Source organism: Phaethon aethereus (genome assembly GCF_964289735.1).
Source record: "Phaethon aethereus genome assembly, chromosome: 1".
In the NCBI taxonomy this organism is placed as follows: Eukaryota; Metazoa; Chordata; class Aves; order Phaethontiformes; family Phaethontidae; genus Phaethon; species Phaethon aethereus.
In genome coordinates this window covers 82642716-82668806 of record NC_138575.1, presented here as the reverse complement: position 1 = coordinate 82668806, position 26091 = coordinate 82642716, and the positions used below count along the sequence as shown (strand labels likewise).

General features: G+C 41.5%; 1 protein-coding gene across 1 annotated transcript in view; it reads right to left on the bottom strand.

The window, feature by feature from the left end:
- FAR2 (fatty acyl-CoA reductase 2) overlaps window positions 1-26091 on the bottom strand; it is a gene marked incomplete at both ends in the record, with an annotated part of 81572 nt that overhangs the window by 4613 nt on the left and 50868 nt on the right. Inside the window, 5 exons of the mRNA XM_082009394.1 lie at window positions 4960-5131; window positions 10924-10991; window positions 13701-13819; window positions 18948-18992; window positions 20362-20539. Of these exons, the coding sequence (XP_081865520.1) occupies window positions 4960-5131; window positions 10924-10991; window positions 13701-13819; window positions 18948-18992; window positions 20362-20539 (582 nt within the window). The remainder of the gene's footprint in view (window positions 1-4959; window positions 5132-10923; window positions 10992-13700; window positions 13820-18947; window positions 18993-20361; window positions 20540-26091) is intronic.

The following is a 26091-nucleotide window of genomic DNA, read 5'->3' as shown; positions in this document are numbered from 1 at the left end:
TGACCTTATGCAAAAGCTGTTGGTTTGCTCTGTAGGTGTTTTCACCAATCCACATGAATAGGTATTGCAATTCCTGATGAGCACTGCACTGGTGCTCACCAGGCTGAGAACTTGCTCAGCAAGTCTTACTGCTCCAGCTGAGTCTTGAGCCTACAGCTACCCAGCTTCTATTCTTGGCTGGAATATGGGTGCAAACATGCATTTCCCAGGGCAGGACTGATGCCTAATTACTGGCCTGAACTAAACAAGTGTTGGAGGCCATATCTACATCACGTACCATGTGAGAGGTGACGGGCCCATCTGAACAAATATGAAGTCTGCACAGCAGACTGCAAAACCACAAAGGTATATTGCTTGCCTCCTGAGGGAGATACTTCCCTCTCTCCCACACAAATGCTCTTCTGTTCTCAAGACTGAATTGGCTCTCAAAGCAAAGCTCTGATTTTTGGAGTTAGCTCCAGCACAGAGGTGACTGCATCTGCAGCATGCACAAGCTTTGAAGTCAATTGCTCAACTTCAGTTTTCAGACAGAATCACAGAATGGTTTGGTTTGGAAAGGACCTTAAAGATCATCTAGTTTCAACCCCGCTGCCATGGGCAGGGATACGTTCCACTGGGTCAGGTTGCTCAAAGCCTCATCCAACCTGGCCTTGAAGACTTCCAGGAAGGGGACATCCACAACTTCCCTGGGCAACCTGTTTGGTGTCTCACCACCCTCACAGTAAAGAATTTATTCCTAATATCTAATCTAAATCTACCCTCTTTCAGTTTAAAACAACTACCCCTTGTCATACCAGTACAGTCCCTGATAAAGAGTTCCTCCCCATCTTTCATGCAGGCCCCCTTTAAGTACTGCATTTAAGGCTGCTGTAAGGTCAACCCGGAGCCTTCTCCAAGCTGAACAACCCCAACTCTCTCAGCCTGTCCTCATAGGAGAGGTGCTTCAGCCCCCTGATCATCTTCATGGGCCTCCTCTGGACCCACTCGAGCAGGTCCATGTCTTTCTTATGTTGGAAGCTCCCAGAGCTCAACACAGTACTCCAGGTGAGGCCTCACCAGAGAGGAGTAGAGGGGGAGGATCACTTCCCTTGACCTGCTGACCACGCTGCTTTTTATGCAGCCCAGGATACAGTTGGCTTTCTGGGCTGCGAGCGTACACTGCTGGCTGATACTCAGTTTTTCATCCACCAGTATCCCCAAGTCCTTCTCTGTAGGGTTGCTCTCAATCCACTCATTGACCAGCCTGTATGCATGTTTGGGATTGCCCCAACCCAGGTACAGGACCTTACACTTGGCCTTGTGGAACTTCATGAGATTCACATTCACCCACCTCGCTAGCCTGTCACGGTCCCTCTGGAAGGTATCCCTTCCCTCTAGAATATCAAGCACACCATTCAGCTTGGTGGCATGCTTTTCATGTCTTTGGGCTTCTTTGATCTATCTCTCTCAAAAAAAGTTTTTTTTTTGTCTTAAAGGCCATTCTTCTCTCTGTATAATATAGTAGCAGTTTGGAGCGGTTTTTGTGTTCTTCCTTATACAGGAAGGATCTGATAGCAAGCACTCCTGGTGTATGACCTTGAAAATCGTCCAAGTCCATAGGCTATTTTTTTGGGGGGTGGGTAACTGTTTGAATGTCTTCCTGGAGTGCGAGTGCCCTGATAAAGATGAAAGCTGCTTCAGGGGCATGGCTGCTAAACAAGGACTTTGGAAATGTAGGTTCAGGACTCTCATGTGCCTTGGCCTTTTTTTATTATTCATGTTTTATATAAAAGGGGATGACAGTAATGCTGTCCTACCTTGCAGGATTATTTTACAGTTGTCCCAATGGTCATGAGTACAAAAGGCCTCTGGGAGGCAGTTCAAGTGTGATGTACAGTGCTCAGTCAATTTTGAGAGAACACCACGTTCTCTCAGACTGGGTAAGGGCAAGAGAAAGCATTGAAAGGCTGATTTCTGTGGAAAACAGAGCTGTTTTCATGAGAAATTTTGAGCTGCCCAGAGGGTAACAGTCGCCATGACAAATAGAAGGCGGCAGTTTGGGGAAGAATGGTGCCAGGCTGGCCTCTCCCTGTGCAGATGTGACTGCCACAACGATAAGCACTAAGCACAGCAGAAAAAGACACAATGAGTACATCAGTTCAGAGAAGAACTGTGCAGCTTAACCAAAGCAAACAGAGAACTAAAACCTTACATAGGCACTCCCACTCAGAATTAAAGTGGCTTTCATTTTAGAAGCAAAGCAAACCATCAGATTAAGGGAACCTTAATTCTGAATAATTGTGTGCACATTTAGATAAACTGAATGCAGTTTATCTAAACTACTTTAAAATTACTTCAGATTAATCTTCCTGATTGTGCCTGTGCAGGCAAATACTATGGGACAAAGCTTTGTGAATATTTTAATACCTTTTAGGATCTTGGGAAACAAAATATATGGCTAGATTGCAAAGATCTGAAGTTGCTCCTCAAACTGGCTCCCCAAAAGCCATCGATATCTTTAAAGTGCTTAAGGCTAATGGAATCCATCAGGAAAAATAAGAGAATCAACTATGTTTCCCTACTTAAGTTTAGAAAATAGGCTATCCATCTGGCCTCCTGTCAATGTGGGCAGAATAAGCTCTGACTGTAGATCTACCCAAAGCAACATATCCGAGTGGCTAAAAGCAAGGGTCAAAAAGAGAAATGAAGCATCTAAAGAGGTATGTATAAAAATTGTGTTTCATACTGATTGAGCTAAAATGGTGTGACCACATTAAAAATATTTATTAATTTGGATGAAGGAACAGTCCACTGAAAGACATTAACCAAGTAGAACCATGCTTTTCTGCAGCCTCTGAGAGGCTATGGCAAAGAGTTCTTCTAGAAAATCTTATTTTCCACTGTGGAGAAACCGAGAGGAAGAAAGCAAGTATTGGCTGTCACCAATAGCCTTATTAGCTACACTTCAAAAATGCATCTTGTCTTCTAGAAAACTGTTTACAGCAACAATTTCTTTATTTTCTCCCATACTGAGCCTTGCATGAGCAGATTCTCAGGTGCGACAGATTGCCCCAAGAGACTACTAATGATATAAAACATGTTATTTTCTAAGTCATAGACAGATGATCAGCAATAACAGTAAAGCCGCTTAGGGCAGTTTTGCTAGACGTCTGGCAATTTATGTGAAATAAGCAAACACTTAAAGTAAGCTTCTCAGAAGAGGCAGTATATAAAAATCTAAAGCTGAAGGAGATGACTCTTGTACTTACCCTTTGGTAGATGGGGTACTGCGTGTGATAACTACAGAGGAACTACAACTGAATTCCCCCAAACTACACTTCAATTCAAATTAGTGAAGGGCATAGGCTGGTCTTGAATGAACAGCTGAGTTCTGAAACCATAAGCAGCTCCCAAATAACCTATTGCACGTAATAACCCATCACCTTATGATGAGTACGGATACAGTAGAGAACTGAAGCCTGAGTCTTGCTCCTGGCACAGAAGTTTCTTCTTTCCGCTTGCAAATCTGGCATAGGGTCATGGAGAGAATTCAAGAAACTGCCACAAAGATGGCTTGTACTTCAATAGATGGGAGTGACAAGTGGGAAGACAGTTAAGCCTAGGTGCTCCGTTTGAAGCAGAGGGAAAAATTAAAGGGAAACATTAAAGCAGGTTCAGTGACACATTCAACTTTTTTTATTTGAATGTGGTTTACTGTCCTTAGAGCTTAAAGGCCTGATATTTAGGTAGCTGTGAAAAAAGCAAAGAATGAGCTTCTACTGTGTTTTCTACCACATTGCAGCAGTACCTGGATGAACTTAAGTAGCCTGTAAAAAGAAAAGGGGATTTACATTTTAAAAGGAAAAAAAAGGAGACTCAGCTCACAAGTTCATTGCTGCGCTGTGTTTGCTTAGGTCACAAATCTGACAGTTCAGATGAAGAGATCTTTCTCAGCATGAGTTTCTATTTGAAATTTAAGTACAATGTTGCAGCCAATATCCATTGGCTACTCATGCCAATCAACTTCATGATGCCAAGACCTTACTGCTGCCTGTTTCAGCAGAGCTTGGAGATTCCAGCCTGTTCTTACTCATTTTCAGTTTACCTCTATTTCTAGGGTAATTCTTGCCTCCTGCATAACTGGAAGTCTTTTTATGGACCAATTTCCCTCCATAGCAGAATGTCAGAGAGAAATCAGAGCAATACATCAGCCAGGAATTTCCCTACAAACAGCTGAAGCCAGCTCTCTAACTAGCAGAGGAGCACAGAGTGGCTGCCGTGGAACACAGTGCTGGCATGCCGTTCTTGTCTTGCACAATAACTTCTCTTCTGTGGTGGCAGGGAATAAAGAAGGACGTTGGCTGAGTTATGTTGTTTACACCAGGATTCCTTCCACATGGGACATGTGTGCCTGTGTTCCTCCAAGCCATGACACTGCCAAGGCTCAAATACCAATTGTAATGGTAAAATGTCCTTGTAAATACAATTCAGAATTTATTCATACTCAGAAATGTCCTAGATTTCAGGGTGCTAAGCCAGTGCTGGCAACTACTTATTATGCATCTGATTTATGGAAAAAAATATTAGCTGTAAGTTCTAAACCCTGCCAGTTGCAAGTCTTTATGCAAGCCCATGACAGATAGAGGCAATCGCATCAGAAAGTCTGAACGGTGAAAATCTTGCTGTATAGAGGACAGGGTAACTGCCAGTCCTCTTCTCCGACTTGGGAACCTCTGAAGTGCGTATAGCGGAGTCTAAAAGATGTGCTGTCCCCAGATACTGGAAAGGGTGGGAACCCTAGGCTATGCTTAGCTACAGCCATGTGGTTCCTTTTCTTTTTGAGCAATCTCATCAAGACAAGGAGATGGGAAGAAGACCAGGGACCCCAGGCTGAGGCTGACAGTTCTCAGAACTTGTTAGAGATCTGCTCTCCATAACAGTGGCAGGCGCGCAGGAAGCTGAAGGCGTGTGTTTTCTTACCTGGGCTTTCTCCCTGTGAGCCTCATGTACAGGTCATAGAGTATGGCTGGTGCCTTGTGACTGACAGTTATCCAGTATTGGTTTATCAAGTAGTTGGATGTCAAGTGAGCGTTGGGTGTTCGGAAGGCCTGCTCCAGTGGGTTCCTTTTGAATGTGGACATGACATACTGCTCTGTAAGGGAACAGGCATTTTACTTAAAATCAGGCACTTAATTTGAGTTGAGTTGGGCACAACCATACCAACATGCTGCAGTTACGGTTCTTAACATGTTCAACCTACAGTTCTGCAGACTATGTAACCAGGGTTTGGACAAGATCATGTCATAGTCCCTTCCGGCATTGAAATTGATGACTCCATCTATTGCCTATTTGAACCACAATCTGACTCTAGACTTAATAGCGGCAGACATAAATTTCCTTATCAAAATGCCAAAATGTAATGGAGGAAAAGCCAGCAGTTGTAACCTGAAAACCTATGACTCCAAGGAACTGCAGTTCTGCTTTCACCTGCAGCAGATGTAGTAGTAGATAAGTGTTGTCATATCTTCAGGTCACCAAAAGCAAACTTCGCTCTGCTAGCATAAAACAAAAATGACATTTCTAATTTCTAATTTCTAATCAAATTTTCAAAAGGGCTGGGGTCAATACTTACGGACAGGGTTGTGCTTCTAGAAAGACTTCATTATATCCTTTCAAACCACATCTGACCCACAACACCAAATACCTTAGCCTGTTTTCTGAGGAGCTCTGGATGCACTAAAGCAGCAAATTGTCCTGCTTGTTTCTTAACTTGAAAACTAATGATAGGGTAGCAATCTTTCATTTCCTTTGTATGTTAAGGCACAAAATATGTCGGGTCTGATTCTGAGCTCTTGCAATGGCACAGTGCCACAGAAGTGGCATCTAGATGTGCGTATCTGGGGCGTTTGCATATTGCAGAGGCTTAATAGAACTGCAGCAGTTGAATATGAGACTATCATCTTAGGGACTGATAAACAGATGGTGCTCCTATTCCTGAGTACCAGAGAGCTCAACAATGAAGAATATGCAGGCTTTTGTTACTTTTTTAAAAATGAATTTGAGAGTTATGACATCAATCTGTGCACATATAATAGTTTACTCTCTAAGCTTATGTTACAAATAGAAAATCAGATGAGAATTTGCAAGTCACAAGAAACATCCAGATCATCCTCGGATAAGCAGATTCCAATCATAATATTCAGACAGTACTCATGTATCTGTGGTTGGCTCATTACTGCACTTCAAGTAGTCATTTTGGCTGTACAGCAACTAGAGGAGACTTGTTAGCCACTTAGCTGCTAAGTTTAGACGACAAAGATTTTTAAAATAGTACAATTTAGTTTTAGTGCAAGTTCATTGATAATTTTTGTATCCCGTACGCTGCAAGTGTAATGGCTGAAGACCAGTTCTCCTGAAACTCATCTTGCATCTGAATAGCTAGAACTGACTGCCATCCCTTCTGTTTCACGTAGCTGCACTGCAGTGATGTGGTCATCTTGTGGTCATCTTGTGGGCTGTGGTATGGAAATCTTATCCTTTGCAGCATATTCTCTCAAAATGGCAAGGATTAGCAAAAAACCTCCTATTTAAACTTTCCCATGTAGTTGTGCCTGGCAGGGAGGGCTCACTGGAGCAGTTTTTACTGAAGATTTGGAAAGGTGTTTACTCCTGGCAGGGGAGTGGTGATAAGCAGTTTGGGATGGGCTACTGGGAAGGAAGCAGCTGTCCTGGCCCAGCTCTTGGCAGAGTCTGTGTCTAAGCAGTGTGTGAGAAGTTTCTTTCCTCTGTTAGCAGCATGGCTAAATATTTACTACAATCATAGTTCGACAATGCCCTAGCTGGCTTAAACATAAAGAGAACTGCTCCTAGTTTGGGGTTTGGAAGAGCTGTGTATCTGTACCCATTCAAATAGCTCATGGGTCAGGAAAGCAATCCTTTTTAGGTGAATCCAATTCTCTTCTAGAAGTTTGTTGCTTCTCCCCTTAAGGAATTTTCTCCAAGAGGCACTTTAAATCGCAGTTTATTTACAAACTCTCATCTGCTTATCAATATCTAAGTTCATTTAGTTTCACTTGGTCACTTCATTTCCTAATGGAAGCCTATCAGTTTAACTGGGAACCACTGATATTTTGGAATTGTGATAGTTTTGATATTGCCTGCAGCATGTATTTAAAGCTCTGTTTATTCAAATCCTGATGTTAATATACTGCAGATCTAGTTCTCAGCTGTGAACTGGTTGAGAAGGTTTACCTTTGGAAACATGTTAAAGACATTACTGCCTTTCTTTTCTCTTTGCATTTTTGGCATCTTTGGCCAGGATAGCAAGAAAGAACTAATCAGTAAAGTAGAAAATGCAGCCCTTGTCATTTCAGATCATCAACCATACACCAAATTCACAGAAATCAGCAGCACTCTTATCTTGGTTACTTAAGGCTTGTAAGCAGAAAATGCAGCTGTAGTAAAGGAGCTACAGTATTATGCCATGATATTACTCAGTGCAAGAAGCACATATGTCAAGAGCAGGAGAGATGCCTGCTGAAAACTCAAGAAAAATTCTGAAAGTCAGGAATGAAAGTGGTTTTGTTGTAAAATGCACATAAGAAGCAGTGGGACCAACCTGAAAGACTTACTGGAAGGAAGTCGGTAAAACACCAGTTTCACGTAACTTGGAACAGCTATTGCTATGGGCGTTTTCTTTACAAACCTCCCTTACCCTGGCTTGCACTGACTCAGCACAATTGCACGATCTTCTGATTTCTGGAAAGCATTCAACTTCGCAAGTATAGCAAGTCTCTTACGCTACAACAGTTTGTGTTTTGGAGAGAGAGAGAAAGAATCAGACAGACAGACGGGTCAGGAAGGCAGAGAACCCTGAACCAGAAACTCATCACCTCTAGGAGCTACTGAAACAACTTGGCGGGTGGGTGGTCTTTCCCTCCGCCCACAGCGCAAAACCACAGCAGCAAATTCTACAACTCAAAGGCAGATTTAGCAGGGGGAGAATCGGACATCAGTCTTGCCTAGGTAGACTGTCAAGGATAAATTGAAATTAATTTTTCCCACACTGAACACCATCTAAAAGCCTGCTTTAAAGGTTTAGTTTTGAGCAGAAATTGCAAACTGTACTTCAAAAAGTCAGACTAGCAAGACTTAAATTGCAGCAAAGCAGAATACGCTTCTTCAGAGTAATACTCAGTCGTCTGACCACATTTTTCTAACAGCAGGGAAAATAATAGCAGTAATGGAATAAAGTAAGAAAAAAGTCCCAAGGCATAGCCTTATTTGGAAAAGAAATAAATCAGTTAAGGTTCGTTTTAACACTAGAGGTATGTCTGTATCTGGAGATCTAAAGAATAAACTGGTTTGTAATGGATGTTTAAGAACAAGCTTTTAAGTAGACATATATTTTTCGAATAATTCTCTTCTAGATCTCTTTCTCCTCCTTCCCTTCAAGCACATCACTTTTGTACTCAAAATGTCTGCATCTCGTCACTTCTGTTCCCTACCCAGGGCATCCTCATCTGACTCCAGTCTCAATTTCTCTATTTGATCTTTCTCTTCTTTCCTCCTCTCCCACTGAAAAATCCCTGCTCTGTTGTGTTTGCCTGTCATTCCTACAGCTGGTCCTGGTGTAAGTCTCCCTAACCAGGTAGTCCAGGTCCTCCCCTCTGCAAACCCCATGTTTGAATTGCACTAAAATGCTTAGTCCCACGCCAGATGACTACCATTCCCCATTCCCCGCCAGCAGCTTCCAGTCTTGCTCTCACAACCCTCCATCTTGATGACCGGTTACAGACCCTGCGCCAGCCTGGCCTCCACAGGCTCCTTGAACAGACTCTCTTTCCCTCTGCTGATCCTGTGTCTCCTGTATGTTTCAATCAAACATCTTCTTTCATGCTGGTGAAAAAGAAAAATTCTGAAAAAGTTGAAAAGCCACTGGAGGTAAAGACCTGGCCTCAACAATTTCAACCTGAAAAGTCAGCAGAGTTAAAGACAGTCGGAAACAGGCTTTCAGGAAGAGAAGGTGATGACTTGAGTAGCAGATGCTGCCCCATGTGTGAAGGAGGCAACTGGTGGGTCCTTCTGTGCAGGGGCTGGACTACTCAGTGGTAGCTCTTATTTCAGAGACATCATGGCTCTGAAAGGTCTGTTGAAAGTTCATGCGGTGAGACTGGCTGCCTAGAAGCCAAATAATAGTGATTAGACAGAGAAAGTAATGTGAGTGGCTTGAGAAAGTCTGTCATATATACAAGGAAGATTTTAGAATTGTGTGGATTTACCAGAAAGAAATTGGTAAGAGACTGAATTGAGAATTCACACTGGATGGTCGCAGTCGTAACATCCTAATGTAATAAACCTTTCCCAAACTAATTTCTTAAACCATGCAACATCTTCAAGGGCAAAATTTTGCTCTTCAATACTCCATCCTAATTCCTGTTCATGAATTTATACTTAATAGCCTGCAGCCTGCCAATCTCCGGAAAACTGTGGCTACAACATGTGGTAGAAAGAGCTCCACAGTCTCACCCAGGGAGAAAATTTTGCCTTCGGTCCCATCACGCAGCTGAACTGCTTATGCAAGCTTCCTCTGCACTCAGGTGACTTCATTGCTAAATGCACAGTTATGAGCAAAGTAACAGAGTAAGATTAGTTACAATGCATTAATACATTGCTGTTTTCATCAGTAAAATTACACTGAAAATCGGTTAAGGCAAACCTCAGGTAGTAATGCTATGGTGGCTGTTGCCTGAAGTAGCAGCCTGTGAAGAACTTTCCATTTACTCCTGTGACAAAGCCAAAGATCTGACTTCACATGTTACGAAGACTGGCTACATTTTCCAACAATCATCTATGAAACTTCACCTCTTTGCATGACTGTGACAAACCACAATGTTAGATCTCTCATTAAAAAAAAAAATATCAGGAAAGTGGTGTGATTTTCTCACTGATCAGCCAGTTGCTGAAATCTCTTCCCTGCTAGATCACTTGATCAAATCTCATGGTAGGACATTAATAGGATTTTCAGACAAGCCTTGTTCTGAAAATGCAATTATGGTCTGATTTTCTGCTGACTTACAGTTTGTCAATTAAATAATGCAAAGGCAAATGCAAAGCAAAGGCTGAGAGATGAAACACCACAGTAGCGATTTGCCAGCATCCTGTATTTAACACACAAAGATCTGAATTAATGTATAACAGAAAGCAGATCAGGCCTCGTACACATGTCCATTAATGTACTGACTGTATGTAGTACTTCTGCTGCTTGGTTTCAGTGTGAGTTTTCCACTGTAAGGGTGTAAGGATTTTTCTCCCTTTCTTTCACCACTGCCTCAGAAGCACATCCACTTGAAGAAAAGTCAGCCACAAAAATAATTTTAATTCTTCCACTGACAAAATTCATGATCAAAAGGCAAACTGTTGTTGAAGCACACCTGTCATTTCAAGGTTTGACTTCTCAAGTCTACATCAATTATTTCTGTTTAGAGTTTTTAGAAAGAGGAAGAAAGGCTATTCCCTTAACATACTAGTTTTTATTCACTATCTCCAACGGATTTCAAAGTACACCCCCCCACCCCAAACCCAAGAAAAGGTTCTCAATCAGAAAAGGAAGATGTCCTGTTACGGCTGTGCAGAGCATCATCTCACAGAATTAAGGGGCTGGCTCTCTATTCCCTTTTTCACCGCTAATACCTCAGTGCAGCAAAGCACATACTTTGCTGGGTTGCTATGTGATTACACCCACAATGAAAACTGAACGGATGCTTTCCTGAGCTGAATGCCCAGCACCAGGATCTTTTGCTCACCAACTGCAATTGGGCCTCCCACACGCAGTTTGAATGGCAGATGCTGAATGCCACCTGGATATAGGAAACTACCTTTTCAAAGCCCGGCCGAGGATTGCTATTGATGTTTGACATGTTCTAGGTTTAAATTAGGCCTTACCCATTTCTCCCCAGAAGAAAGGGTTGATTCCACCTGTTGTGCAGTTGTACACCAACAGGTTTTTTGGTCTGGAAAAGAGAAAGAAGTAGTATTTTAAGGTGTGAAGAAAAGCACATAAAGCTTTATTAATGCAGCATGAAAGCTAACAGCCTGAGAAACAATATCAGCTCTTAAAAAAAAGCAGATGATGTAATTTTTCACAAATATGAAAATACAGTATAAACCATGAAGTTTTAACAATGTTCAGTCAGATTCTGGAGAGTATATGAAGTTAACATGGTTTAAAAAACATGCATCACTTATCAAAAATTATAAAAACAACAAGGAAAGCATGCATAGAGACAAGTTTCTGATTTTTAATAGTTTCTTTTCATATACTGTAAATAATTGGCCCAAGCCAACCTCAAGGACACACTGTGTATTTTACAATCATTTACTTAATGGATATGATTTGTGCTACTTTTAAACTCCATTTGTTAGGGTGGTGATTATGAATCAATCCATTTCAACAAAATTATCATTTTAATACCAAATAAAGTTGGGTTGTTATCTGGGAGTGGGACTAAACATAGATCATACTGGGTTTACTTCTTCCTTTGATACAGGACAAGAATTAGTCAAACAGCTTTTTTTGATCTAAGTCTGCCTTGCCAAGGGTGCAAATGATGCCATCAATACCACATTTTTCTTACTCTGCATTAGCAGCTGGAACCATCTGCCAAAATGCTAAAAGAGTTGAGAACTGGCCTTGAACAGGGGATAGGAGCTTGGCTGGAGGACACAGCATCTCAGCGCTCCCAGGATGCCTGTGGTGCTCAGAGCCTTTCTCCACTGGAGGAAGCTGCCTATGAGGAACCCTTCTTTTCAAAACCCCTGTGACTGAAGATACCAGGAGACAGAACCCCTAAACCTGGGATAGGAAATCTCACACAGTAATACTTGAAAACTGCAGTTGGACAGTGCTCAGTTTTAATGGTGCTTTTTTTAATAATGCTTTGAAGTCATGGCATTTGACTCTCTATTATCATTATTATTAATCCTTAGCAGACTTTTAGGGATGGTTAGGACTAATAGACATGTGTCAAGCTCTGAATCCATGATCTCCTGTAACTTTGAATTACTGAGTAGAAGTCTGATGGTGTGTTAAACATAAAAATGCACAGTAGTGCTTAATGTGGGAAACTCTGCATTACAGAAATCAATATGGCAACTCACTAAGGACTAAATCTGTACTATGTGCCCATATAGAAAACTCACCTAGTGCTAAGCCACACACATAACCTGATGGAAAGTGCACTGAAGTGGGACAGGCCCATTAAACACCAATGAAGAGGATTTATCCATTTTCTCAGCTTCCCATGAAGAGTCTCTCCCTGTTGATTTTTTCCCATTCTCTGCCCTCTAGCTGAGTAGTGTGTAGAGCTTTGTAGAGCTTCTACACTGTGTCGTGAAAATTGCAATTCTCTGCTAAGTTTTAGAATCTAATTCCCGTCAGCAATGTCTCCTGCCCTGAAGGATACTGACTTTCTAATTATACGATTTAGAAAAAATTTTAAACCATACATGCTATTCTTCAAGACAGCACCTAAGCCCAAAACTTTCTCAGAGAAATTAAATTTACAGGCGGCTCAGGCTTTTGATTTTTGAATACAGATTGTTAACCTTGGGCTTGTGCCCAACTAGACAAAGCTTTAAATCAAATTCTGCAATTGCCCCTTCAGCCTAATAACTTATGTGTGTAGGAACCAGACTAAAAGCATGTATCTTTTGCCAACGAAAAGTTTAAAAAATGGCACTTCCCTACCATGGCCAGAGCCAGGAAGTCTACCTGTGTGCTGAGATAGATAGTGCTTATCAGCATGTGTTTGTCTCCTTTTCCAGCTTATATGGACAGGCTCTAGCCGTCTTCATCTGGAAGCTCTCAGGAGCGGGTGTGTGCATAAAGAGAAGCTGTATGCATTTTTCCCAGACCATGCTGCTTTGCCTGTTGCCGATGGAGAGGGATGAAACTATGAGAAAAATAAATCTGAAAAGCTGATAACCTGCCTTTTAAGATCCTTTTAGGATCCCTGTATTTAGATTAATGTATGCAGCTTTTCTCCACCCTCAGTTTAGAGGGCTTACTGTCCTTCGAAGTGAAATATTTTGGCCTTTTATTTGCTTGGTATTGATTTCTCAGCTGCATAAACCTCCAGAATAATTCATGTGGTTTACTCTGTAGCTCTTCCTACCTAATGATTAAAGGTCAGAGCCAGAGGTTCACAGGAAAAAATCTAAAATCCTTAATGTCACTGACATGTACCCTTCTCAACAATGCAAAGAATGGGGGTTTTTTTTAGACAATCTCACCTATCATATGAGCCCATAATATATTTATATTGTTTTTCCAAGGAAAACACGCAGAGCATTTTCACCAACAAAATTCTAGAAGCCACTTGAAAAGCGATTCAGTGTAGCTGCCTGAGAAAGGAGGCCCAAAAATGGCTGCTGAGAAGCCACAGTAAAGCTCTTGGCCTTCAGAAAAGCGACTTCCGACAGAGAGACTCGTCAGCTGAGCTTACATTGTACTAAGAAACAGGTCTCACCTTCCTAACTCTAAAGCCTGTCTCTATTGCTTCTGCTACACTCTTAGTCCTTGCCAACCAGAAGAAAACATCAACCAGAAAATTAATCAACAAGGCGCTTGCACAAGTTTTCAATTAGCTTCCAGTTCCCTTTAAAGCCCTGGTGCAGGCAGTAAATGCCCTAGTCCGGCAGAAACGGGAGTGCCTCCCCACCTGTGCACAGCAGTGTACCACCCGGCTGCAAGGGTGAGGTTGATGGCAACGTCTACTGGAATCATATCTGCCACCGCTTCGTTGTTGGCGATGACGGTCCGCAGAATCCCTTTGCCCGCCTGTGGGACAAAGGAAAACAGTCACTGATGTAACGCTACGGTAAGATTTCATCCGCTTGGACTGAGGACAGACCCTCATGTTAGCACTTTTCAAGCCTGGCACATGCGGCAGAAGGTTATTTGGTTTCTGTGAAAACAAGCACGGAACTCACATGGATCCCACTGTTCTCCATCTTCAGAGGAAGTCTAAAACATGATGACATCTGTGCTGTGCATAACAAGAAGAGCTGTGACTTGACTCTTAGTTAACTCAATATGAAATAAATACCTTAGGAAAGAAATACATTTGAATTTACAAAAGTAAAATTCCCATTGATACCTGAAGTTACATTTTCTTAAATGACACAGGCAGACAGAGGTCTGAGCGTCCCTCAAAGAGAGTAGTCACTTTGGAAATGACACCAATAGGCTTTTTGAAAAGTTTACTCCCTCTCCTTTGGATGTATTCACACCTTCCTTTTTCCCAAAGCTGTGTCTGTTAGGCACAAAGATACTGTCAAGACATGGCCCCTGACTTGAAGAGCTCACCACCCAACAAAACTCAGGAAATGAACAAGTGAAAATACGAAGTACTGACAACCAAAGGGAAGAAGCAGCCAAGAACAGAAGATTTTCATTTTGCTCTGGTTGAAAGTGCATTTGCCAGGATCCCCAAAATGTATATATTTAACCTGAATGTTTATCAAGGGGTTTCCTTGATGACCTTTGGAGGTTCCACAGGAGAGACATGGCAACAGGTGCCAACATGGCAGACTGAATCAGAGAGGACAATTCAGCAATATAGAAACATGGAGGTGAAACGGGGTGAAGGAACTTCACCTAGTGTGTCAGGTATGAAGGTTTAACAGAGCAAATAAAAAAAAAAACAGAAACCCCCGATGGCAGAGTGATGGTTGCAATCAAGTTACGTAATATGTGGGAAATAAAATGCGGGAAATAAATAGAATTTGATGTAGAAGCTGAGGACCCAGTGAAAAAGCTGGGAGGATAAAAGCACTTGTGAAGCAAGGAAGTAAAAAAGCTCTTACAATTTGATTCCTGTAAAACCAGAGGGAAGGACTGAGTGGAGGGGCAAGGGAATATGCTCTATAGATCCATGAATATTTAAAAGTTAGGGCAAAGAAAATGTTATAGTATATTTTTTTTTCTTTTCTTCCAACCTGAGACTCCCATTTCATGATGGGATAGCTCTTCATCTGTGAAAGATGAAATTTTACTACAGCAACTAGACATGAAGTGCCTAGTTGTGCAAAAACCCTTGCCCGAAGTCTGGGGAGAAGAAAGGTGTGACGAAAAAAGCATTTAAGACTTGATATTAACTTGCAAAGAACATGCCATCGTCTGCTGGTCATTGGTGGATTTTAAAGGACACCACATCCCCTGTTTGGGAAGTGTTTATCTGGGGTTTTTTGTTCTGTCTCTCCCCCACTCTTTTCCCCTTCTATAATCAGATGGTTTTATATAATCAATCTATAATCCACCCACTACATTTCTGGATAACAGGTGCCCACCAAAGCAGCTCCATTACTCCCCCTCCTCAGCTGGACAGGGGAGAGAAAAATATCACGAGAAGCCTATGGATTGAGGTAAAGGGCAGGGAGAGATCAGTCAGCAGTTACCGTCATGGGCAAAACGGACTCAACTTGGGGAAATCAGCTTCACTTGTTACCAGTGTTACCGTGGGGCACTATGAGGGCTGCTATGAGGAAAATTAACCCCATCTCAGCCAGACACAATACAGTTTCACTGCTTGCAAGTGAGGGAATACCACTTGTGACTGATGTAATTTTCATACATGCTCCTGAGCAGTCTTATCTCACCCTTGGTGCAGCTGGAGGAGCGATCATAGACAGACTCAGACACAGGCAACTGTGTAAGCTTCCCCACATGACTCCATCCTCCTCAAACCCATGGCATGCAGTTTACCTGCGCTGTCCTAAGCTGAACCGCAGTTATGCTTAGACAATAGAACCTTAACTTGCAACATCACTATGATTTTTTTTTTCTTGCTCCTAACTACTGTTTTTTCAAGGGAAAACAAGCAAAAAGAACCAATGCAGCAAATCAAGCTCAGCTACAAATTTTCCACTGCTGTGAACACAGGCCCACTAGAGACCACGGTGTGATCAACTATCATGTTTTCACAGGTACACTAAAGACATTTTTGAGGTCTTCAAAACTAGGAAGTTGGATGAATGTGCTGCAAACACACCTGTATTCAGAGCTGCATGTGATGATCACAGAATCATTAAGGTTGGAAAAGACCTTTAAGATCATCAAGTCCAACCATCAACCCAACAGCACCATGCCCACTAAACCATGTCCCAAAGTGCCACATCTACACGTTTTTTGAACACTTCCAGTGATGGTGAATTAGACATTTAATGTATTGTGTATTTAATAAAGACTTCAGGTTTAAGTGTTTTAAGTTACTTTTTACACTGGAAATGGTTTGGTACTACTTTATCAGGTATGGCTTGATTTCTATTTGTAATTGCTGACTTTTATGTCTTTAGTGAAACAGAAGCTACTTTAGCTGAAGCCTCTGAAACGATTTTTCAGTCTGACATTTCTGGACAGCCTCCCAGCTGAAGCTCTTTGGGGCCAGTTGCTATCCAGAACATGAATTAAACCATGGTTCTGCCCTACAGCTTCACTGCCTTGCAGGGAGGAAGGGCTTTACGTGTAATACGGAACAGTGAGACAGAATGCCTCAATTACAGTCCAGCGGAAATGTAATTTCATTTTGTTTTTCAATCAACAAACAAAGCTGCTGCCCATAGCAGCTGGGGCAACTGTAGGTGAAAGAAACATAAGACTGTCAAGAACCACTTGAACTCCCGTATTTCATGAATATTTAAAATAACTGCATCTATTTGTGGAATGAAATGATCAGACTCGAATATTATGGTGATGAGTGAGGTGGAGGGGAATCCCAAAGATCATCTGAGCCAAATCTGAATCTGTGTGTTGTTCTCCATATAGCATGAGCTTGCATTAGAAGTTGAAAGTGAATATTTAAGTATGGAGGGGGGGACTTAAAAAACAAACAAACAAAAAAAAACCAACCACAAACACCAAAACACTTCCCTTTTGCTTTTTACATCCTTAATTAAGGCAAATAAAGCTACTTGACTAATAAATACACTTTGAAATACAGTTCGCTGAGGGAGCTGGTTGTCATCACACAACTTCCAGGTAACTAAACTAATGCATAACTCAGATGTTCAAGGGTTAATTTTCAAGCTACCAAACAAGAATTGCCCATTCACAATATCCAAGCATATTAAAATTCAAACTATGTATTTTTTTCCCCCCCTCAGAAGACCAGAAGTCTCTTGCTCTCCCTAATGATAAATACCTTTCACTTCCAGATAACTGGTACCAGTCCAACTAAGTTCTGTAGCAAATGGAGATGGTACAAGACAAATATAATCTCTTTATGGCAAAAGATTTGATGGGCATGTTTTTATATGGCTAAAAGCACATGATTTTGGCCTGTGTTTCACAACGTACTGGCATATGATGCACATATGACAGCTAGCTGCCATAATTTGTTACTTAGGTAACTCATTTGTGGGGAATGAAGAGCAATGCAATGGACCTTTTTTGTATAGCATCTTTCTTGCAAACCAATTCTGGACAAATTTTTGTGACAGACATCTGTAATGCTCAAAAGTAATCACAAAAACCCCCGAAACTCACAGATTCATTACAAAAGTTAGAATCTGTCACACCAAAATATAAGGAGTGGATCTGCAAAGTTAAGGAACTGCAAAACCGTTCTTTATTGTGATGATGACAAGATGTCATGAAAGAACACAGAAAATGGAACAAGATACTGGGAGAAGGGAGAGAGAGGCAATACAAGCTTTATGAGCAGTCAGCAAGGACTAAAAGGCTGATAGATAATTATTTTAACGAACCTGTGAGATGAACAGGAGCTAGTAACACTTTGTGAACACAAATGATGCATTTGGGGGCTTTTGAATGTCTCAGAAATGTGTAACTGGGGTTTCAGATAAAAGCATTAGCTGGGATACACCTACTAATTTCACTGGTTCTGAGGATTCCAGAAGTAACTGTTTCTATTTATGCTCTACTTCAGGTATAAATGAGCTTTTTTAACAAGATGATATTTGGAATTTATTCTGCTCTCCTATGATTGTAGATTACTAATCCTTTTATACACTGCATCAGGCCGATTACAATATAGTTTTTACAAAGTAATCAAGTTGGACAGATCATATATAAACAAAAATATCTGCCCATAGCTATACAGCATTATGCATTGACAAATAGGCCTAAGGCAGAGATTTTAGTTCAGAAAAAAAATGTAAGCCAGGAGAAAAGGTACACAACTTTACAGTATTCATATGTTAAACTATCATGATTGTTTTCATATTACACAAAATATTTTATCATCAAGTTATTCATTACTTATGAGTTTGTTCCTTGCCATTTGCACATAGTTATTTACACCAGTGTTAAGCAAGAATATAGTGAATTATCCATGTAACTGGCAGATTCTGAATTGATAGTTACACACACCATTTAGGTGTACTCTGCACATAGAGAAATCATGTATAAAGCAATGACAAGTGAGACACAGACTCTTTCTTATTGAGGAGTGGTCACAAACTGTAGCCAGTTGCTATCCAGAACATGAATTAAACCATGGTTCTGCCAAACTATGAAGATAAATAAGATTTTAAGTAATGATGCCTTGTATTCGTGGTAATCTGGCCTGGAAAATTAAGTTGTGTTGTAAGATTCAAGCTTTGACATCTGTGAATTACTCTAGTTTCAAGGGTGCATCTTTTGCCCTTTTAAAAAAAAAAGTCCATATTTGTCCAAAACTAAAATCTGCAATGCACGTTTAGTGAATCAGCAACGTGAATACTCTTTCAATGTCCTTTTTTTGAATGCAGCATAAATAGACAGTCTTCTGTGTGCCACAGGTATACAGATGTATGGCAAGTGTGTGACATCTTTCTACCAGGTTCAAAAAACGGCTATGATCATTTTGCACACAATTTATAAGTGGGGCCATAGAGTAACTTTAGAGTTGTTTTTAAAATAACTCTATCTCCACTTTAAGGGGAGCTTAAATAGTAACTAGACATACCGCAACAAATATTCCACTTGTCCCATTGAAGCTGTCAATCCAACCCTGCAAAAAAGAAGAATGATTACTATTTCTTTCAGTGACACGTTGCTTATGCAGGCTTTGAAATGGCGGGAGGTCTATAATGATGTGGTGTAGACAAAGAAGCAACGAGACGAGGCTCACCAGCCTATCTGGGACAGCTGCCAGGAAGCTAGCCAGTACCACGTACCTAATTGATTTTAAATAGGGGATGCATTGTATGATACCTTGTTCCATCTGCAATTTACCAATTTACCCATCAACAACAGAATATGATTTTTTTTTTTTTTTTTTAGAAACCCCTTCTTTCCTATAATAACTTGGCTACCACAATAAACTTTGGCTTTAAACACCACAGTTTCTTGATGCTGTCACACCTGCTGAAAACAGTCAGTGCGTTATATACCCACCGACATAACATGCAATTATCACTGAGGCTGATTTTATTACTCCAGCTAATTTCTAAGGCAAGGAATTAAAAAATACCACTCCACTTCTGAATCCCATTCTACTTCAAGTCAGGGAAACTGCCACTTGTGGGAGCTGGAGTTAAGAGCAGTGATGAGCTTTCTGACCCGAAACGGGTTATGACACCTAACAGAGTTCGCTCTGTCTTTCCAAGGTGGGGAGCTTGGCCCAGAGCCTCGGCTATCTCTCAGCCATCTTTGGCACACTTCAAGCTGCATGAAAGCCAAATGTGACTTTACGTTTCCTTTCCAATTTGGCTGCAATCTTTAGGGTATGTTATTCCTACTAGCATATTTAGCTTCGTGAATAATTTCAGTCCAAAAGTACAGCTGCATTTAATTACTGCGTGGCCGACATTTGTATCTGCAACAGGCCCATACAAGTGTGAATCCAGTGAATTCAACAACTACCAACATAAGACAGAGATACTAGGCAACTGCATATGACATTATCAAATGCTTTCAAGGACCATGTGAGGTCTAGGGTGCTCAACAGGACCTCACGAATAGGCTCACTAGACCATGGAAAGACTCGATCCAGAATGTATCAGGACTGTGATCAACCCCAAGATCTCATGTTTCCCCAGCTAGCACAGAAACTCCTGTATGAATGAAGACAATCCTATGCCTGTAAGACTGGCAGCTGCAAGTCCAGCATTTTGCACCATTATTATCCCAGCTCCTGTTATTATTGCTTAAATGTGTTCTCTTCACTTGGAGACAAGAGTCTGTCCTGAAGATGCTGAAGAAGGTTTGCTGATCTACTCCAGCACAGGTCCTCCACCTCTTCTACATGTTTTCCTATGAACTGGAGTACCTGTTTCTCAAGCGGACACTGCTACAAGTAGGGAGAGACTCCTGACAGTACTGCCGCTACATCTGTAATAAGGGCTCTCGGTAGGGAATTGCTATGTATTCATGCTTACTGGGAAAGGCTCATGCCAGCTAGCTCCCACGATGGATGGCCTGATGATAGCAATGTTCAAGTTTCCTTTCTCTTGCTGAATCAGGTATTCTGACAAGGCTTTGGTATAGGTGTAAGTGTTAGGCCAGTCCCCAAGCAGCTTGGGTGTGATGTCTTGAATGATAGATTCATCCAACCACCTACAGGAAACAAGGAGAACATCATTAGCTGCCATGCAGAGAGAGAAGAGATTGAGGCAAAAAAGACCAATGAGACAGGAATCTTCACCTGCAACAAAGGATAAGCAAGTCAAAGCCATTTAAGACAAAGCAAGGAGCAACTAGTTTGGATTTTGAACAGCTCTGCGAGAGAAAGGTTACTTTTGTTTTCAAAATGCAAAATAACCCTGGTGAGCTTCATGCTGTGATGTCCAGCTCAACTTCAGGTATCTATACAATCTCATTCTAAAGCAACCTCTTGTGTGCTTTATGCTTCACTGCAGTCTGTAAAGTAGATATAGCCATGGCTTACAGATTGATGGAGCTTTCCAACCTAGTACTCTCACTAGGTAGCACTCATCCTTAGCCAACACAGTCCCTATATACTCACAGGTATGCTTCAGGAGGTTCTTGGTAACCTTGAGTTACTGCGTTGAGTAGCATTAGAGGTCCCAAAAGCTAGAACAACATCCTACAGAGATATTACTCCAGTAACACTATTTACAATCTTAGATGTTCCTTCCTACTGGTTTTCCACTGGCTTGTTCACATAGGAAATTAAAAAACTATCAGTGTTGGCTGCTTAAAAAACCCCCAAAACTCCCCCCCAAAAACAAGGTGTTTTTTGTTTTAGTGGGGGTTTTTTGGGTTTTTTTTTTTGTTTTTTTTTTTTTTAAGGTATTCAAGTATCTAATCCATCAGAAGTAGTTATGTATATACCCTTAAAAGAACGGCCCTTACCACTATGGTGCTGCAGCAAGGGCCTAAGGCTCCAAGGCTCTTCCCTGGCACACCATCAAGGCTCCACTGGTCCTGCCAGCATTTGGGTCTAAAAGACAGGAACTGGCTGTACTTCCAGAGCCCTTGCACACTGCTGCCAATCCCCAACAGGCTTTCAGCAGTCTGGTGTTACACCACAGAGTCAAAGATTAACTCCTATAATCCAATTTGTAATTAAGTCAATGGACTTACAGTTCAGACTGCACGGGTGTGCGCTTCCCAGGGACACTGCAAGGATACTGTTTCCTGCAAATCCTCACTTCACCCCTCCTTAGCTTGAATCTCAGAAACAGGTAGAGGTCAAGGGGAGAGGAATAAGGTGGAGACTGCCACACCTGGAGAATTACTTGATCCTATCAACATAAACATGCAAATACCTGATGGCTCAGGTGGCACACTGGTTTTCAGATGGCTGTCATTAGACACAGATGGAAATACTACAGGAAAGCTGTTGTATGAGAAAACGTTGATTCACTGAAACTGCCAAACAGTTTCCAGGGGAGGGTTTAACTCAGTGAATCTCTCAGTTTTGGAATGAGTTAAAAAGAATCTGGCATTTTTCTGGTATATAGAAATTAATTTTTTATTTTAAAAAGCCTTATGCAGGCACAAATATTTTCCTTTGCAAGCCTAGTCCCATGCTTCAGAAACAAGGCAGAAGAATTGTTTAAGCACAAAATACAAAGTTGAACTACGCAGAGGCTCTCAGTAGCACACAATATTGACTCAATTTACCAAGTTTTTTAGGCAGCCATTGAACCCAGCCTCCTCAGGGTCTCGGCTAAATTGCCATTGTTCGAATCTGTCGAGTAATTAATTACCAGCCTACCTACCAAAAGGAGATCTCTATTTCTGCAGAGCCTGGAGGAAGACTAGGTTTATTTGGAACTCAAATTAAGCTGCACACAAGTCTCTTCCCCCCCCCCGCCCCCTCCCCGCTTTTTATTTTCTTTTCTTTAAATTGTAGGCACTTACAGGTTAGCATTCTCACAAAGACAGGTGTGGAAGTACAAGGAGAAGCAATTTCCCCTTGTCCTCATCCTTCCAGACAGGCATCTGCATTACTTTAAGTGGTCATCAAGAGGACCATGCTCCTGCCTGTCTCAAGGGTACCACCCTACCAGGTGATCTGATCTATCAGCATTACCATCACAGGAGCGCTGAGCTGACAGTTCAGCGAGGTGAATTGTTCCTACTCCTCCGTGACCTACTTTGAAGATTCTGAAACGCTAAATCACAAAGCTACTGCTTCTGCTCACTGCTGCAATCGCCCCACAGGAACAAGAGATGCAAATTAAACAATTAGTAACCTCTTCTTTCACCACATGCATGCACCAAATTACTCTGCTATAGGAAAACTTAACCTTCTGTGTTAATCACTTTGCATTAATAAGACACTCACTTTCTTGTAAGTGATCTTGCAGGTGATGATGGATCTACATTTCCTGCAGTAACAAAAACAGTTCTGCCTCAGCCCACACTCCACTGTGCACCATGTTCCTTACCTCAGCACACCCTTCAAAGCTGATTTCCCTCAGCTTTAGATTAAGGCAAACCTTGCTTGATGTGGCAGATTATATGTTTCCTCTATGGGCCTGGCAGCACTTAGAAGTGTGACTTTTGGTTTACATAGATTAAGCCTAAGGTTTTACTTGCAGGTTAAATATTGAAATACTGGAAAGCAGGGATATAATAGGAGGATAAGAACAGAAAAAAAAACAGCTGGGAGTCCTACTTGGGATTTCAACTGAATAAAGTCATAAGCGTATCACAAGTGCATGGCCAAAAGCATCATTAAATGGATCTGTTATTGCATCCAGTTGTGTGATCATGCCTCTTAATACACTTGCAGAAGAGCGCTTTCAGACAGGGGTTGTTTGCGGAGGAAAGATTTCACAGCTGGCTGATGCAAAACATGACCTGTATTTCTTCCTCCTTTTTGAAGGCAGTTTATATTTCCTTGTCTGCTTTTTTCCTCCCCCATCCCTTTTTGAAGGTAACATTCTGGTATCTGTTAATCTCCTTTCTCTGAAACTTTCTGTACCCAGATATCCACATATTATTTCTTCCTCTTATATAATGAGTAATAAAAGGTGCATCTCTCCCATCTCCTTCCAACCCTGCTTTGTCTTCTCTCTCCCTCCAAGTAATTCCCTGCCCTTCAAGTCTCTCAAGAGTTTTCTCTATCCCATTCTACCTGTGTCATCCCAGAGACTTTCCCCATCCTGCTCCTTCGCACAGTCTGCAGCCCTGTGCATCTCCTTCCTATATTGCCTTTGATTTGCAGAACACTTTCTAAACCAATGACCCTGGAGACAGTGAGTTTCAAGAAGGCCCACCTGATTTCAACGCCTTTGAAAGCAGCGGTTGTCTTTGCTGTGAGCAATTGTACTGCTACCTGTGAACACTGTAAAGAAACATATGCCATCCTAGCTGAGGGCACGTTGTGATTTCTGTCTCACTGAAAGTCCCAGAAGGTGGTGAACTTCTGGAGTATGGGACATGTGGCAAAGAAAAAATGACCAAACATACCACCAAGATCAACACATCAAAGAACACACCTGAAAGCCCATCCTCTGTCACTCGACCTTTCTTTCGAACATCATCCTCTCTGCTGCACATGCAGACTATGATAAATGAATTCCTACTGTGCAACCTCTGAGGCAGCCAGGCACTCCTGCACGTTTCTGATGAGCATTCAGCCTTTTGGAGTCTCTTTTATAAGAACCATTAACACTAATTGTTTCCAAAGTTGCAAGTGATGGTAAGCTTTTTGGGGCAGTGAAACGTAATACTGATAGCAATGAACTCCAAAGGACATTGTACAACTGAGTCACTGGACAAAAAGGTGGCAGATTAGCTTCATCAAAAATAAAGGTAAGGTGATGCATTTAGGGAAAAGCAGTCCAGCCTGGTCTTAAAAGGTTGCTGAACTCAGAACTGGCAGTTGCAGCTCAGCAAGAGGCCTTGGAACCACAGCTGACAGCTCTATAAAATCCACAGGTCAATGAGTAGCAGCAGCCAAAAAAGTCAGTGGAATGATGGACACCATCAGGTACTGTGAACAAGACCAACGGTGTAATTTTGAAGCTATTTAAATAGTGCCCGCACCTTCAGTACTGCATGCAATTCTGTCTGGTCCCTGCACCTCAGGGAAAGAGTGGAGTTATAAAACAGGGAGAGGAAGGGCAACTAGAAATCATCAAGGAGACACACCTGCCTGCGTATGAGTAGACAGTAAAAAGGCTGGGACTCTTAAGGCTATAGAAGAGATGGTCCAGGGTGAATGCAATACAGAATTACAGAACTGCAGAGGCAGTGAACGGGGCAAATAGTGCAATGCTGTAACTGCAGGACATGCAACGGAACTACTACTGTGACAGTTCGAAACAGGTAACAGAAGACTCATCTTTATGCAGCAGTTAGTAAACTTCTGGAACTTGCTGCCGCACAGGGTTGCAGAGGCGGAATACCAGAAGGTTCAAAAAGGGGAACCGTTTCCATATCCAGGCTGGTGTAGCTACCTGAAACAGCATCTCCCATTGCCACTGTTGAGGGCAAGATATTAGGCCAGGCAGTCCGTTGCTCTAGTGTGCTAGGGCATTTCTGGTGTTTTTACCACACACCACTTGCTCAATAAATGCTAACTGATAGATGACTACTACTAACTGGAAGTAAACATATCCAAGAATATGAGCTACTGGAGAAATTAAAATAGAAAACATGGATTTGTACTACATTTTCTGGAGTAGTCCTTAGACAGTGAAATTACCTCTTTAGACAAACAATTTTTTGAAATAAAACCCCAATGGTTCTCCCAGTGGACATTAATTCACCTCGTCTCCTATCACCCTAAATCAAGGAGAAGAAAGATTTTATACCAGCTTTTTGGGTTACTAGTTCACAGGTCAGTTGCTTATATTGCACAAGTGGAATACCACTAAAAAATAAATGAAAACAAAGTTACAGCTATGGGAAAATCTGTCTAAGGGGAGAGTGTCCTGGGGCCTTTATCAGCAGATTGTGTTATTCTTTCTAATTATTCTTCATTTTGGTAAATTCAATTAAACAAGCCTTTTTGTTGTTCCCTCAAAGTCCTGGATTTTCACACTGAACTCTTTCTAAAACAGCCTGTTTCTGACTCATCCCCATATAGCTCCGGTTTAATACCACAGGATTGTTGAAATAAATAGAAACAACGTTGAGAGGCTGAAGAGATAAATAAATTAACATAAGGTATATGAAAAATTTCAGTTCTTACTAAGGTAGCAACAGAGCTGGGTCTTAAAGAAAGAAGCATCACAACTCCATTCCTGATCGCAAATGCACTTCTGCCTAACTTATTCAATGCTGGACTCTCATGAAATCACAATTTTTTTTTTAAATGGTGTGTGAAAAATTTAGAGCTAGCTGATATCACAGGGTTACTAAGTGTGGTTTATGCTATTTTCTAATACTTGGGTATTTGGAAAAGTATTGTTAAGCTCAACCAAATGTTTATAAAGCATGACTTCATCAGCTCTACATATAAAAAGGCTCCAAAACAGTCTCTATTTCTTCTATTTATAAAAAAACCTCAGTAAAGCTTGTTTCAAGATAAAATCCAGAAAGGACAGAGTTACTGGGTGACACTTGGTGGACAGTACCCCTCAAAACCACCTAGAACGAAAGCTCTCTCTTCCCTTGGTCTCACTCATAGCCAGCATTTCTGGCTGGCATGGGTGTGTGTAGACAAGGCTATATAACAATAACAG